The 13,640-nt window shown below is 42.8% G+C and overlaps 1 protein-coding gene across 1 annotated transcript; it reads right to left on the bottom strand.

The window, feature by feature from the left end:
- Positions 1–6: 6 nt before the first annotated feature.
- On the bottom strand, positions 7–13,614 carry ANXA6 (annexin A6). Its single transcript, XM_081882341.1, has 16 exons — positions 13,504–13,614; positions 13,200–13,290; positions 12,563–12,642; positions 12,425–12,481; positions 11,348–11,441; positions 9,947–10,042; positions 9,311–9,369; positions 8,296–8,418; positions 7,197–7,255; positions 5,979–6,057; positions 4,725–4,806; positions 4,219–4,313; positions 2,966–3,079; positions 2,006–2,096; positions 1,607–1,686; positions 7–190 (listed from the first exon to the last, which is right to left on the bottom strand). The coding sequence occupies exons 1-16, from the start codon at positions 13,552–13,554 to the stop codon at positions 23–25; spliced, it is 1,419 nt and encodes a 472-aa protein (XP_081738467.1). The 5' UTR covers positions 13,555–13,614; the 3' UTR covers positions 7–22.
- Between the last annotated feature and the right edge of the window lie 26 nt (positions 13,615–13,640).

Raw genomic sequence — 13,640 nt, 5'->3', positions numbered from 1 at the left:
CAGAGGCAAATATCAGGGAGTATCATTTCATCATTTTCAATTCCCAGCCTTGCGGGGGAAAGGCAGAAATAAATAAATGCCTTTGCACGTGTGGTATTATTTCAAGAATATATATTTTAAAGTCTGCATTTCTCACCTGGGCATCCGCCTGAGCTTTAGCAAGGTCCTCTCCTCCTTCATCACGGGCCCCCTGTGTCCAAACATTGAAAGTAGTGAATAAAGGTGCAAAAAGCATCTGTAAAAATGACTAGAAGCAAGTCTGACACCAGCAGGCAGCATCCTCAGTCAACTGGGGCTCCTGAGGATGCTCTGACTGGATGCTGTAACAATTGGGCCACAATGCACAGGAGCAGTGTTATGTCGCTCTGTGCCTTATGGACAACCACAATGGCATCTAGCTGATGCTGACAGAGCTGCTATCACTATCACTGCTGCTGCCACCATCCATCTCTAGTATGCACCATCCACCTACCACTCTTGTCCTGTGGAAATAACTAACGGCAGGAGGAAGATGGGTGCTGCCTACCATTCAAAACGTGTCTCACGGGGCGGACACAGGCATGCTGCTTTAATTCTAGACACAAGGCGACCGCAACATCATGGCTAGCGATTTGCAAAATGTGGTATTACAGTGGGGCAGCAAAAAAAACAACAACAAAAAAATAACCTAGCTTTACAAAAAGGAGGTGGTGGTCTGCAACAGTGCAGAGACAGGCAGAACAATGTAAACCAGCCTTCAAATTCCCAGTAGGTTGCCAGGTTTATCATTCAGTCGGGTCTCCTGTGACTTTTAACGCATGCAGAACAGGCAGAAATCATCACAGGTTTCCCTATCATAGTATTGGAAGGGGCTCCCATTGCCACCTGGTCAACTGCCCCCCCCCCCCGTACCACTAATAAAGCATCCCTGACAGCTTACGTATTCAAAAATATGTAACAAAGGAGAGTTCGCCACCTTTCAAGGCAGCCTGAGCAGCTCATACAGTCAGAATTCCTGTTTCAGACCACCACCATCCCTTGCAATTTGAACCCAATGGTTCAGATCCTGTCCTCTGTAGTAACAGAAAACAATTCAATAATAATAATAATAATAATAATAATAATAATAATAATAATAATAATAATAATAATTTATTTATACCCCGCCCATCTGGCTGGGTTTTCCCAGCCTCTCTGGGCGGCTTCCAACAAAATATTAAAATACAATGGTCTGTTAAACATTAAAAGCTTCCTTAAACAGGGCTGCCTTCAGATGTCTTCTAAAAATCTGGTAGTTGTTTTTCTCTTTGACATGTGGTGGGAGGGCATTCCACAGGGCGGGCACCACTACCGAGAAGGCCCTCTGCCTGGTTCCCTTTAACTTGGCTTCTGGCAGTCCCTCGCTGCTGGACCTCAAGTGTCCGGATAGAATGATGGGGGTGGAGACGTTCCTTTACTCCATCAAAGAAGCAACTACCTGGCTGTCATATCGCCCCTTAATCATCTCTTCTCCAGGCTAAGCACAGCCAACTCCTTCAACCACTTCTATCCACCTTTGTGTCAGGAAACAGCTCAGTGGTTTCTACTTGTCCTGCTATTTGGGAGGCATGCAGGAGAGAGTCCTTACCAGAGCCAGAGAGATGAGGATCCTTTTGAAATGCCCCGAAGTGTCAGAACTCAGTGCATCTTCCAAAGACTTACTGTAGGCTGAAAAAAGAGTAGAGGAAGGCATCATGATGGTGGTATTAGAAACATACAGCAGAGGACTCTTCCTCATCCTACCTCCCACCTGAGGATTGGTTTTGTGCATTTTGTCTTTCCTAATTGTGATCATTGCATTCTCACATATTGGCATATGGATACACAAAGGCCTCATCTTCATGGGAAACATGGGGGCAAATCTCTCTCTCTCTCTCTCTCTCTCTCTCTCTCTCTCTCACACACACACACACACACACACACAGTGTGTGTGTTTATAAGTCCACCAATTCCTTAAAGAAGGGTCCGTGTTCTCAGAGAACTTTACCGTCTTTATACGCTGTGTTAATTGCTTGGATCTCCTGGTTGTTCCGAGTGGCCAAAATTTCAATGAGAACACTTTCATCAGTTCCAGCCCCCTGAAAGGATTATAAAGATACATGACAGTTGTTAGAATATATTTCAGAGTATCTACAAGCAGGCCACCTATTTTATTTTATTTTATTTTACAGGGGGGGGAGGGAGCACTGTCTAGAAGTGGCTACATTTCTGGATGCGAGGCATCTCACTGCTGGGGAATACCAGCCCTTGAGCTCATAGGGACCTCCAGAAACCCCCTGCAACTCCTCAGTAAAAGGAGGGTGGTTCACGGCTTAGTCAGCTAGAACTGGAATCAGGAACAGCGGGTTATGCCAAGCCAGATGAAATATCCCTAACAGTCTCACAAGGGCTGAAGAATCTCCTTGAGGGAAAAGCAGAGTAGGGGGTTCCCTATCTCCCTTTCTCCTCATGGAGACCTAAATCCTGGAACTAGCTTTTTTGTGGGAGGTGGGTGGGGGTGGATTCCATACTGTTTGATAAGGATGAGTACCAAAAGGGAATTCCCAGTTTTAGTTTTAGTTTCTAAAGACGGCATGGGGAATTGGCCTCGTTCTCTTCCTACAAACCAGGGCTATGTGACTCTGAGCCTCTATGGTTTGTAGCCCCCAGGGCAACAAGTGGACTTCCAGTTTCCCCCTGTCAAACAAGCCTGCTTGTTCTGGATCTATACTGTAGACACACTTGGGGCAGTTTCAACTTGGCCTGCTCCTTACGCATCATTATGTCCCAAAGCAAGGGAAAAGTTTCCTTTTCATCTCACTGACGCTTAAAAAGTATCAGTTAGGTGAGTTTCCATTCACAGAGCCTAAATCAGAAAGGGGAGCCTTCCATGCACCCAGGGCCTGCTGTTATATAACGTTAAGCAATAAAGTCACATTTGGGTATATATCTTACAAAGCTACAATACCTCCATAGCTTTCTTCAGTTGCTTAGCATCATACTGCGCTGGTGTCATCATTAGTCCAAGAATAACCTTCGCCAAGGGCCCCGATATTTCAGATTTCAGGTCAGCTATCAGGTCCTGTCATGGGAAACACAGATCTGAAACCCTGAAGGACTGCTGCCCATCAGGCAGACAATACTGAGCTAAATGGATCAGTAGTTTTGATTTAACATTCACCCATGACAATGGGAAAGGAGAATGGGTTTATCCCCTCTCTCCCTGCATTATTTTCCTAAACTAATAGTCTAAATTATCCTACACAGACACATAATTCTATGCTTTGCTCTACACAGGGCAAAGAGAAGGTTCAGAGGGATTTTCACTGGGAAAACAGCAAAGGCTGTAAAGGATAAAAACCCTCCACCCTCTCCAAGTACTTTGGCCTTGATCCACAATCCCATAAACACACATACAGTTATTCTATCCATTGCTTTTTCTTTTTTAAACAAGAAAACATTGGAATTCAGTTCCTGGATTTTCTACCATCTTGTCTAGTTACAAGTAATTAAAACAGTCAGCTGCTTGGGGTGGGGCTTTTTTCTTAAAAGTGGAATATAAGCAAGCAACAGAAAGATGATGGGTGATATTGAACTAAGTTTTAGTCAGAGCAGACCTGCTGAAATTAACATGAGCATGTTAGGTCCATTAATTCCAATGAGTTTACTCTGCGTAAAACTTAGCTAAATACCACTCAATCCATTTTTGTGATGTGCTTTAATTTGCTGGAAGCAGGGTGGTTCAGAAATAAAATAAGGGTGAGATTCACCTAATCAAATCAAATTTTATTAAACGGTCACAGACCAGATTGGAGATTCACCTAATGAAGCCTATTAATGGAAACCTTCTGAAAGGACTTCTGCTTGTGCAATGGGCTTTCCCTCCTCTCTTTGCCCCACATGCCCCCCTCAGTTCATTCTTTGGTGGGTCAGCAAAACCCCTAGAACAGCACAAGGGTGAAGAGAGGGGAATCATTTCATCTGGCAAGCCAATATGCATGTGTAGATACAATGATTAGGAGAGTTGAATTTCTTCCATAGATTATAATAATAAGAATGCCAAATTCCTGCTTTTAAAAAGGGATTTATTTATTTTTTAATGACACATCTATGGACATTGGAGGAGACAGCAGCAGATGAAAGGTAAGTACAAATAAATGGTGGTGGTAGAAAGACATACTTGGAAGAACAATAGAAAAATAGAGATAAAGCTCTAATTACCCGGCCATAATGAGACTTGTATGCTTGTATGATTTCTTGCCTCTGGGTGTTACTCCGCTGTGTGACAACCTCAATGATAGCATCTTCATCAGTGCCTGAAACCCAACATAAATAAACTATGAGTCATCTAGTTTTTGACAACTCATGAGACTTGACTCTGTTCAGAAATAGTATTTATACTTGACTCCCACATTTTATCCTGGGGAGCTACCAACTGACACAGTCCCACCGATACCAATCAAGGGGAGGGAAACTGTTCAAATGAGCATACACCAAGTTGAGATCTTGCTATTCATTCACTGGCAATACCCAGTGTTTAAAAAAGTGTTTAAAACACATTTAAAAAGTGTTTCAGGTAGGACAGCTCTCAGTGAAGAAATCTGGACTTTTAAGACCCTCTGAATTTCCCCCCATCCTGCAAGCCTATATATTTTGCACAGGATACAGGAGACTAATTTTCCTCACAGTGCATGAATGGCAAAACTCCTTTGCAAAGCCTTACATACCAAAACCTTTCATGGCTTTCCTTAGTACTTTTGCATCACCATCAGCATTGAAATCTGCAGCTGGATAAATGGTTCCTTTCAGCTACAGAAAAACAGAAACAGAAGTTTTGATTAAATCCATGCCTACTGAAGGGAAAGGGGGGAACCAGCAGAAAGTTAAGGGCAAAGCAGCTATCAAGGATAGAGCAAGCTGGGAAGTTAACAATCCTCTTGTTTATTAAAAGAAAAATAGCCAAGCCGGGGAGAAAGCGTCAAAGTAATGGCAAAAAAGAATCTCCTAAAAAGGGCTATTGCTTTCCAGAGAAAGAAGGTGTAAAAAATAATAAAAAAGAAAAGAGATGGCATCTAGACACTTTTCATCCCCATGCATTTTCCAAAGTTAGGGGGTGGGAGAGGATGTCCTCATTCAGGTCCCCATTTCCTAGTAGGACAGCCTGGTGGCTTTTCTATGAACTGAGAACATGGTTCCCTCTTTCACATGCAGGGGAAGTCAGGTGAGTTCATACAGTCTGTTCCAGTTATGGCAATTGCCACAGGTTATCACTACCTCTTGAGTTGCTTCCTGGCATTAAGCAACTATATACCATGAGGGGAAAATAATCTGCGATGGCTACAGGGTTAGTTAATAAAGTGATACCTGTAACTATCACATGAAACATGTGATGTGCGAATTCACCCTTCGAAAGAGATTAGTGGGTAATTCAGTATCTTGAATACTCCATAAAAAAGCAGAGTCTGCTTATAGCCAGATGTTGTTAAGAGGCACAGTGGATTGATTCCTTCAAGTTCAGCTCCATTAGCTTAAGGTAGTTGCAAGGATGCATAAGGGATGTTTCTACTACCTTTCAGCATTGTACCTGCAGTCCTGAGACTGCACTGATGCAACGTCAGGGTAATGCTACAGTGGGCACCTAACACAAAGCAACCTCATCAGGCTGTCCCCCCTCCCTTTAATAATTCCAGTATATTAGTGGAGAGCTATTTCATGCTAGTATGTATTGGGAAGCAACCAGAATCTCAAGGGAGTCAATTCATAGACATTCACAAGACCAGGAGTAAGGAGGAAAGTTGCCATGAAGCCGTATCTGTTAAAAATGCATGTTTTAAGGAGGTGTTTGGTTATAGGGGCAGTGCACTGAACAGGAAGGTTAACCAAGAGGCCTAGCAGAAAGGGGTCAGCAGCACGCAGAGTGAAGCAGCTGTGGTTTCGAGCCAGCAAAGGGCAGGCAGAAAAGGGGAGGAGCAGGTTCTGACCTCTATTTTGGCCCTTGCACTAAGCTCCCACATCTGATACGCCACCTGTGCAGCTTCAGGGAAGAACTCACCTGCAGCACTGAAAAGGGAGGGGATAGGACACAAGGTCTATGAACTTCATGGAGACACATGAACATACTATGTAGGCCTTGAATTAGTCAGCTGGTGCCATTCTCACCCACTCACCCCATGGGACGGAAGAAAAGGTGTGGTTACACTTCTTCTTTGCATTTTAAATGGAATGCCCTGGCAATACCCAATTGCGTCCATTGCCATATCCCTACGCAGGATGGTACCAGCTTTATTGTGGTGCTGGGCCACTAGTGTGGGAACATCAGGAAGAACTTTCGGATAGTAAGAGGTGTTGACAGTGGCACAGACTCCCAAGAGAGGGGGTGGACTCTCCTTCCTCAAACATTTTTAGGCAGAGGTTGGATGGCCACCTGGCTTATGGGATTTAGTTGAGATTCCTGCATTGCAGGGGTTGGACTAGATGACCCCCGAGGTCCCTTCCAACTCTACAATTCCATGATTCTATGGATGGAGGAGGGGCACATTTAACAATGACCATCAGTACACTTTGACCAGGAAAAAAAGGAAAGAATGATCCTCAGGGATGCTGAAGTTGCCCATCCCAGATACAGACTCTCACAGGCTTACTAAAAAGAGACTGAAAAACCCTTGGGAGCCCTGCTGTATGACAAACTTAGTGTAGGATGAAAAGGTTCTTTCCTATCCCAGTTTGAAAATATGCCTTTCAATGCTGTCAGAAGGTCACTGTCAAATAAATATATACACCTTCTCTCCCTAAGTTTTTTCTTAAAGAACTTTACTTGTATTCAAAGAAATCTGCATGGTGCATTGACAGAAGTCTGGTTTTCAACTTTTTAAAATGCTTCCAGCTAAGAAAGACATGTTTCCCCCCAGAAATTAAAGATGAAATTATTCCAGTGTCCTATACATTTTTTAACTAATACATGAGTAGTATTTTCAAAAACAGAACCTGAGCATTTTGCCAATGGAAAATTTCCCACTGTCTTTGCAGGTCTGTAGTAAACATAAAGTTTAGCAGCATGACAAACTAGGGTGGATTTCCAAGACTATTGTTTTAACTCATCAGGGGCTGGTACCCCACTCAGACAGTAAAAAAGCTACAGACTAGCCTTGTTAAGAGAAATAAAAGTCACAGAGCAATGTTTAACTAGTAGTAGAGCTTACTCATCATCTCCTCCACACAGCTTCAGAAGCGCTTTTTTGTATTCACCAGATGTGTCACTCTGCAAAGGCAATAAAAGATGGTCGGTTTGAAATGCACATACACACAAGCACTCAAAGCATCAACTGTTATGGACAAACCATCCACAAGACAAAAAATTCCCAGTTAAGGTGGCCTAAAGTGTTTGGTAATTCTCCCATACCCACAGCAGAAAGCATGAGATTCAAAACTGCAGCTTAAAACAGAGGGTTATGGGAACTCTTTGTTCTGTCCCCAGAAGCAAATACGTTACCACATGCAGAGCAAAGGCCAACTAGATGCCTGTGGGAAGCCTGGAAACAGGACCCAAGTTTTCTTCCATTTCAGTGTTTCTTGAATTAGAATTTTGTTTAGAAAATGAAAGAAAAACTCCAAATCCTTTAGTCACATGAGGTGGATTCTTATAGAAAAGGGCAAATGAACGCCAAAAACACCAAATAGGCTTCTCAGAAAGTAAAGGTTAGCTCAAACAACTCTCTAAGTTGGGCAGGAGGCAGTTCTTCATCTACTGGCAGATTGCTGAGTGATTTGCAGTAGATTGGCAAGTGTTTCTCACTCCCAAAATTTGTTAACAACCCCCAATTTTTTTAAGGTCTACTGAAATGAAGCTTGGGGGAAAACTAGGAATGAACTTTTGTGTGAATGATTACAAGGTCAGCCCTAGTACAGAAAACAAATTCCTGGCTTGATCATGTACTTACATTGAGGCACCTTGCTCCTGAATTTTATTTTATTTACTATTACATTTATATCCCACCTTTTCTCCAGGGAGTTCTTGCCCTTTTCTCAGAGTTTTCATTCCACCCTCCCTTCTATTTCTACACCTGACTCCACTGGTGGGTCTCAAGATTCCAGTGAAAAAACCACAAAGCAGACCCCACAATTCTGAAGTCTGTCCCTACATGCTCTAAGGCTATCCAAGCCTTTCTATGGTGATTATCTTTCCGAAGCATAATGTGAGGTATGAGAGATGGAGCAGGGAAATTCCGTTATGGAGCAGAAGGAAGGATTTCCCCCTCCCCTCATTTCTCCATTGTAGACCAGCTGCAAACCGGTATTTACCTCAATCATGTGATGGAGTGACTTCTCGTATTTAGTTCGGAATATCTCCCGGATGTCCAACATGTCAATCTCACTGCGTGACACCATGATCCGAATCAACGTGTTGTCCCTCGTTCCTAAGCCCTGAAACAGGTCAACAAGGGTCACACAAAATATCCCAAAGTAGAGGTGGGTGGAAATCAGGGTTTGCTTAAAAACATTAATGAACGCAAGCACTGTTCCACATCTTTTGCTTATATGTCTGATGTACATTGCCCTGGGCTCTTTTTTGAGGAATGTGATCCAATGAATGAATGAATGAATGAATGTGCTTTGAACAAAGCCCAAATGCGGAGGCCTAAGCACTTTGAAGGTACTTGGACCTCTTTTGGGTCAAGCTGCATCTTCCCTGAAGTGGAGCTGTCATACAGTTCTGGACCCTTTGGACTTTGATGGCTGCCCTTTGACAGCCTGAGAACAATCCCTGGTAATGCTGACAATGAAGGTGGGTATCAGAACAGCTGTTGCTCCAATGGCCCATGGTGGGGAGTGAGCTTTCTCTCTCCCAGCCATTTTGCAGGAAGTGGGTTTTACACAGAGTACTAAGAAAGCCTGTATCACCAAAAAGTGTTCCCCACTATCAAGGACACTGGAGATGAAAAGCTAATTCTAGAAATGCTGTATGTTTGTAGTGAAAGCTCTCTGAAATCCATATTACTCAAATATCATTAGAGTAATGGGGAAATTGGGGGGGGGGGCCCTACTGTCAATGGACAGTTATCTCCAGAAGCTAAATGCAAGTTAGATAGGTGGGAATTTAAGCCAGGACCAAAGTGGCAGAGAAAGGACTAAGCCCTTGCCCTCCATAGTCTCAATACTGACAAGCTGTTTTTAGAACAAAAACAACAAGACCAGTTAAATGTAGTAACATATTTAGCACAACATCTATAACATGTACAGTGCAACATGTAGATGATCACAAAGCATTCAAGAGGGGGAGAAATCCACTGTCCAATGCTCCTGGAATGCCTCTCACCTTCATGGCTTTGAAGAGCCTGTCTGCAAAATACTCTGCTGTACTCCGGATATTCTTCACTGTGGAAAGAAGAATCAGGAGAGAGTGTTAACTAGAGGCTCATGCTCCCTGCCTGTTGCCTAGCAAAATGCAATCGCTTCCTTATCCCTTCAAAACCTGGGCCGAGACACAAAAGTAAAAATGCTTTGGAATATTCAGAGAACACAAATGAGACCTGTAAGAAAATTATGCTGTATGGATTGCTCCTGTTCCAGGTTCCAGTGAGTCAGCCAGACCCTCCTACTGGAAACTCCATTCCATCCCTACCTCTAGTTCTCTGTTCTGCTCCCCAACACTCTTTACCATTCCATGCTGACAAGATCAGTTCTGCCTCTCATCCTTCCAGAACACCTTAGATACTGAAAAGTCCCATCCCTTAAATCAAGTCATGTGCCTAAACCAAAGCTGAAGTTCAGAGCTAAAGAAAATTTAGGAGTCTGCCTTTTGTAAAAGCACACCCAACATCAACTGGGTTAGCAAAGACCTTGACATCTTTAATTTTGAATTGACCCACAGGTTTAGGCTGAAAGCGTGTGACCTTCGGAGTCACTTCTAGTCTGCCACACCACTTCAAATAACAAGATCTGACCCACTTACCTACAGCTAGCATCAGTTTTTCAAAGTCTCCAGACAGCTCTCCCCGGATGCTCACTTCAATGGGCTTGCCAGAGATCTTCAGATACTCATCAAAGACTGAAAAGGAAGCACAGGAGTGGGATAGTCTCTCACACACCGACCTCTGGTTCACTGCTGTGCCCAAAGAAGGCTGCACTCTAGGTCAATCAACAGTCAATGCCACTGAACTGCCATGCCTTGAAAACATTTACAAGTATTCCTATGACAATAGTTTTCAAATTAAACTATGGATTTGTTTGAATGTGGCATCTAAGCAACAATGGCTGCATTTTCAGGAAATAATAATCCAAGAACCTTGGCTTCCCACAGACATCTGGTTGGCCACTGCAAGAACAGATTGCTGGAATGATCCAGCAGGGCTTGTCTTTGGGTGGCTTACTAAACCATACTGTGCTGGTGCATGCAGCCTAGTTGCTCCCTCGCTTATCCCATTTGTGTAAGCAGGGAAACAAGTCAGGAAGGGGATAGCTTAGCTATCAGTATGTCAGAATTTAAGATTATGGTTTGTTGTTAGCTTAAAGTTGCATCTGAAGCAGGAGTTGTGGTTTGTTGCCCTTTAACATGTTTTCCCCCCAACAAGCCAGGATCAACAGCCAGCCTTAAAACGAGGTTTGTTATTTGTTTACAAATCCTGGTTTGTTAGGCAGAAACAAGCCACAAACTCAGGTTCAGATGTAACTCTTAAGCTCTTTTCCTGATTTGTTTACCCACTTGCATAAAGAGGGAACTGACTGCACGAGCACATTATGGCTCATTAAGTCATTAAGGTACCTGTCATTGTTACCTGCAAAGATGGTCACATTTAGGGGTCGCCTTATTGAGTTTTCTGCTCAGCAATGAACTTCTCCCCTAATCAAATAATTCATCCAACAGCAAGAAGTGTTCTTAGGAGCCAAGGTAGCATTATAACCAAATTGCAAAGAACAACTCTGGCAGAACCCCTATAAGGCCTCATCAGTTATATTAATTCAGCCACTAGAGGGCAAGTTTATGGACTCTTGTCCATCGTAACTAAGGGCTCATCCAGACTTGCCCTTGTCCTGCCATCCCCCAACCTGGGGAAAACCACTCTCAATCAGAGCAAATGTCAATCAGGTTTTCTCCAGATTGATGTCTGTGCCAGTTTATCACTAAAGAATGGGTTTTCCCAGGGAAAGTGGAGGGGCAAGGGCAAAACTGCTCAGACTCGTGCCTAGAAAGTGTGAGACAAGCGGAAAACCACTTGGACCTGGACACGGGACAAGCAAAAGTGTGGCTGGGTCTTAACTGGTATGCACTCTGCGAAGACATGTGATGATTGGCTAAAAAGAAGTGTAAGATGTGGTTTGTAACCTAGTATTTGAATGCAGTGCTCAAGCTCACCCAGCTGAAGATGTTGCTTGCTTCGGCTTCCAAGAATGAAAATGAATTCGGCTTCATCTGTGCCCCATTTTGCTTCCCCAGCGTCCAACAGATTCTTTTAGAAAGCACAAACACACACAAACACAACAGCAGCAGCTTAAAAACAGGGATCAACATGAAGAGGCAAGTATAAAAAAGTCCAGTTAACTTTGAAACTCTACAGGAATTTGTCTTAGAATAATGATGCATGCAACTCAAGAGGAAACTATTGGTGAATTCTCAAAAACAGTAAGCAAAATCTATCAGATTTATGCAATCAGCAAACCAAGTAATAATAGGACATCATCACTGGGTCTTACTTTCAACTAGATGCATTAGGACATACTGGGAAGCTATTCAGTCTTTAACAAAACAAAAATCAAATTGTATTATTTACTACTAAAGACTTGAGAAATATGTTTAGCAGGAGATTTGCAATCTTAGTTCTGATCACATAACTTACAATACTTACAAGGAAACCACCACTCTGTGGTTCAAGTTGCTGGGGATATTTATCTTTTATATAAAAGTACCATAAACACCAGTAATTTTAAACAGGAGCTTTCATAATACCTACATCCCATCAAGTATGTGCAAAAGTCTTACAAAGTATTTGAAAGCAGAGCTGACTGCTTTCGGTGGTTCAACAGTTTGATTTCAATAGATGCAGTATTTTAGAACCAGAGACTCTACTTTGGATTCATAAACAAGACATCAATCCAGGAAATGATGCGTTCTCCAATTGGCTCAGAAAAGCATGAAATCCTTGACTGTAGATACCAGATAGGTGGAGAAAATACACTGTTCAGATCTGAACCTCTCATGCTAGGAGATGTCATCCCAGGGGTGTCTGTTTTTAGGTCTATATAACTGATGCATTGGGTGTGTGCATGCAGAGAGAACTCATATCAAAACCTGCAAGAATCACCTGGGCAAAAGATTGGCTAGATTTTCAAGTATACCTATTTCCCCCTAAATCTAGATTTGTACCAAGATGAAGCAAAGTTCATTCTTTGGATCATCATTAATTGGGCAAGGTATCATGTAAATTGCACCAACCTGGGCATCTTGCTGCACTAAGTCTTCACTTACAACATCATCTTCTTCTCGGGTGCCCTGTAGAAAGGACATGGAATTGAACCCATTAGTACTGCAAAACATTTGAAGGGAGAATACTGAGTGCAGGGGCCAACATACCTGAAGGAGGACGACAAGCATCTTCTTGAAGTGTCCCGAGGTGTCTGCTACAACATCTTCCTCCAGGTCCCTCTCATATGCTATGGGAATGTTTAAAAGAGAGAGAGATGAGTTTTCAAAACCCATGGCAGAAAGGCATTCATTAGCAGTAGGACTAGAGGGAAAAAAGGGGGTCAAAAAATAAGGGTCTGGAGAAGTGGGATATATTGAGAGAATAAAGCAAAGCAATGGAAGTTGGATGCAGGGTTGAAATGAGACTCCTGTGTTCATGTGGCTGGGAGTTTGAGCACTTACATTTTTTAACTCTATTGGAATTTTTAAAAGAAAATTATCCTAAGTTGTAAGGAGACTTAGGGCAGAAGAGATAAGCAGGTAAGCAGCCCAAAGCAGGACTTGCCCAAAGCAGGAAAGTGTTTATAAAAGGTATAAATCCTTATAAACAAAAATGGAGGAAGAGACTCATTTTATTTTATGTGCCAATTATATGATACATTCACAATCCTATGCATGCTTGCTCAGAAGCAAGTCCCACTGTGTTCAATAGTTTACTCTCTGCTTCATCACAGGTATCTTTAATATTAGCTGGAGTCTGCTGAAAATCCAGGGAAGTGTCACAGCCCCTGCTCTCTATACTCACCATCCTTGTAGGCCTCCACTAGAGCACGTATCTGCTGATTGGTCCTAGAAGCCAGGATCTCAATGAGGCACTTCTCATCAGTCCCAATACCCTGAGAGTAAGGAAAACAAGTCAGCCGTATGAAATGCAGCACACTGCAACCCAAGAAAATGAAATAACCCAAATAACCATCTCTGCAGATCAGTATGAGCTGAATGTACTTGCCACTGGAAAAATGATATCAAAAGGCACAGTGAAAAGAAGGCCACTGCTGCCATGTGTCCCCAAAGGAATGGCAAAACCCTAACCCTCACTCCCCCTTTACCTTGAGAGCATCTTTTATTTCTTTGGCATCAAAGTATTCCAAGGGCCTCATTAGGCCCACAATCAGCCGTTCAAATTTCCCAGTGAGTTCATACTTCAGGTCTGCAATCAGGTCCTAATAAAATGGCAGAAAAGACA

The sequence above is a fragment of the Podarcis erhardii genome, assembly GCF_964252035.2.
Source record: "Podarcis erhardii genome assembly, contig: HAP1_SCAFFOLD_968, whole genome shotgun sequence".
In the NCBI taxonomy this organism is placed as follows: Eukaryota; Metazoa; Chordata; class Lepidosauria; order Squamata; family Lacertidae; genus Podarcis; species Podarcis erhardii.
The sequence above is the reverse complement of the archived record's forward strand: the minus strand, read 5'-3'. Positions and strand labels throughout refer to the sequence as shown.

Excerpts from the sequence above, each read along its gene's own strand:
- ANXA6 (XM_081882341.1), bottom strand. The coding sequence starts at position 13,554 with ATGAGGCCCTTGGAATACTTTGATGCCAAAGAAATAAAAGATGCTCTC. Across the intron at positions 12,643-13,199 it reads AGTGGAGGCCTACAAGGATG|CATATGAGAGGGACCTGGAG; the intron begins GTGAGTATAGAG and ends ACATTCCCATAG. Across the intron at positions 11,442-12,424 it reads TAGTGCAGCAAGATGCCCAG|AATCTGTTGGACGCTGGGGA; the intron begins GTTGGTGCAATT and ends GCTTTCTAAAAG.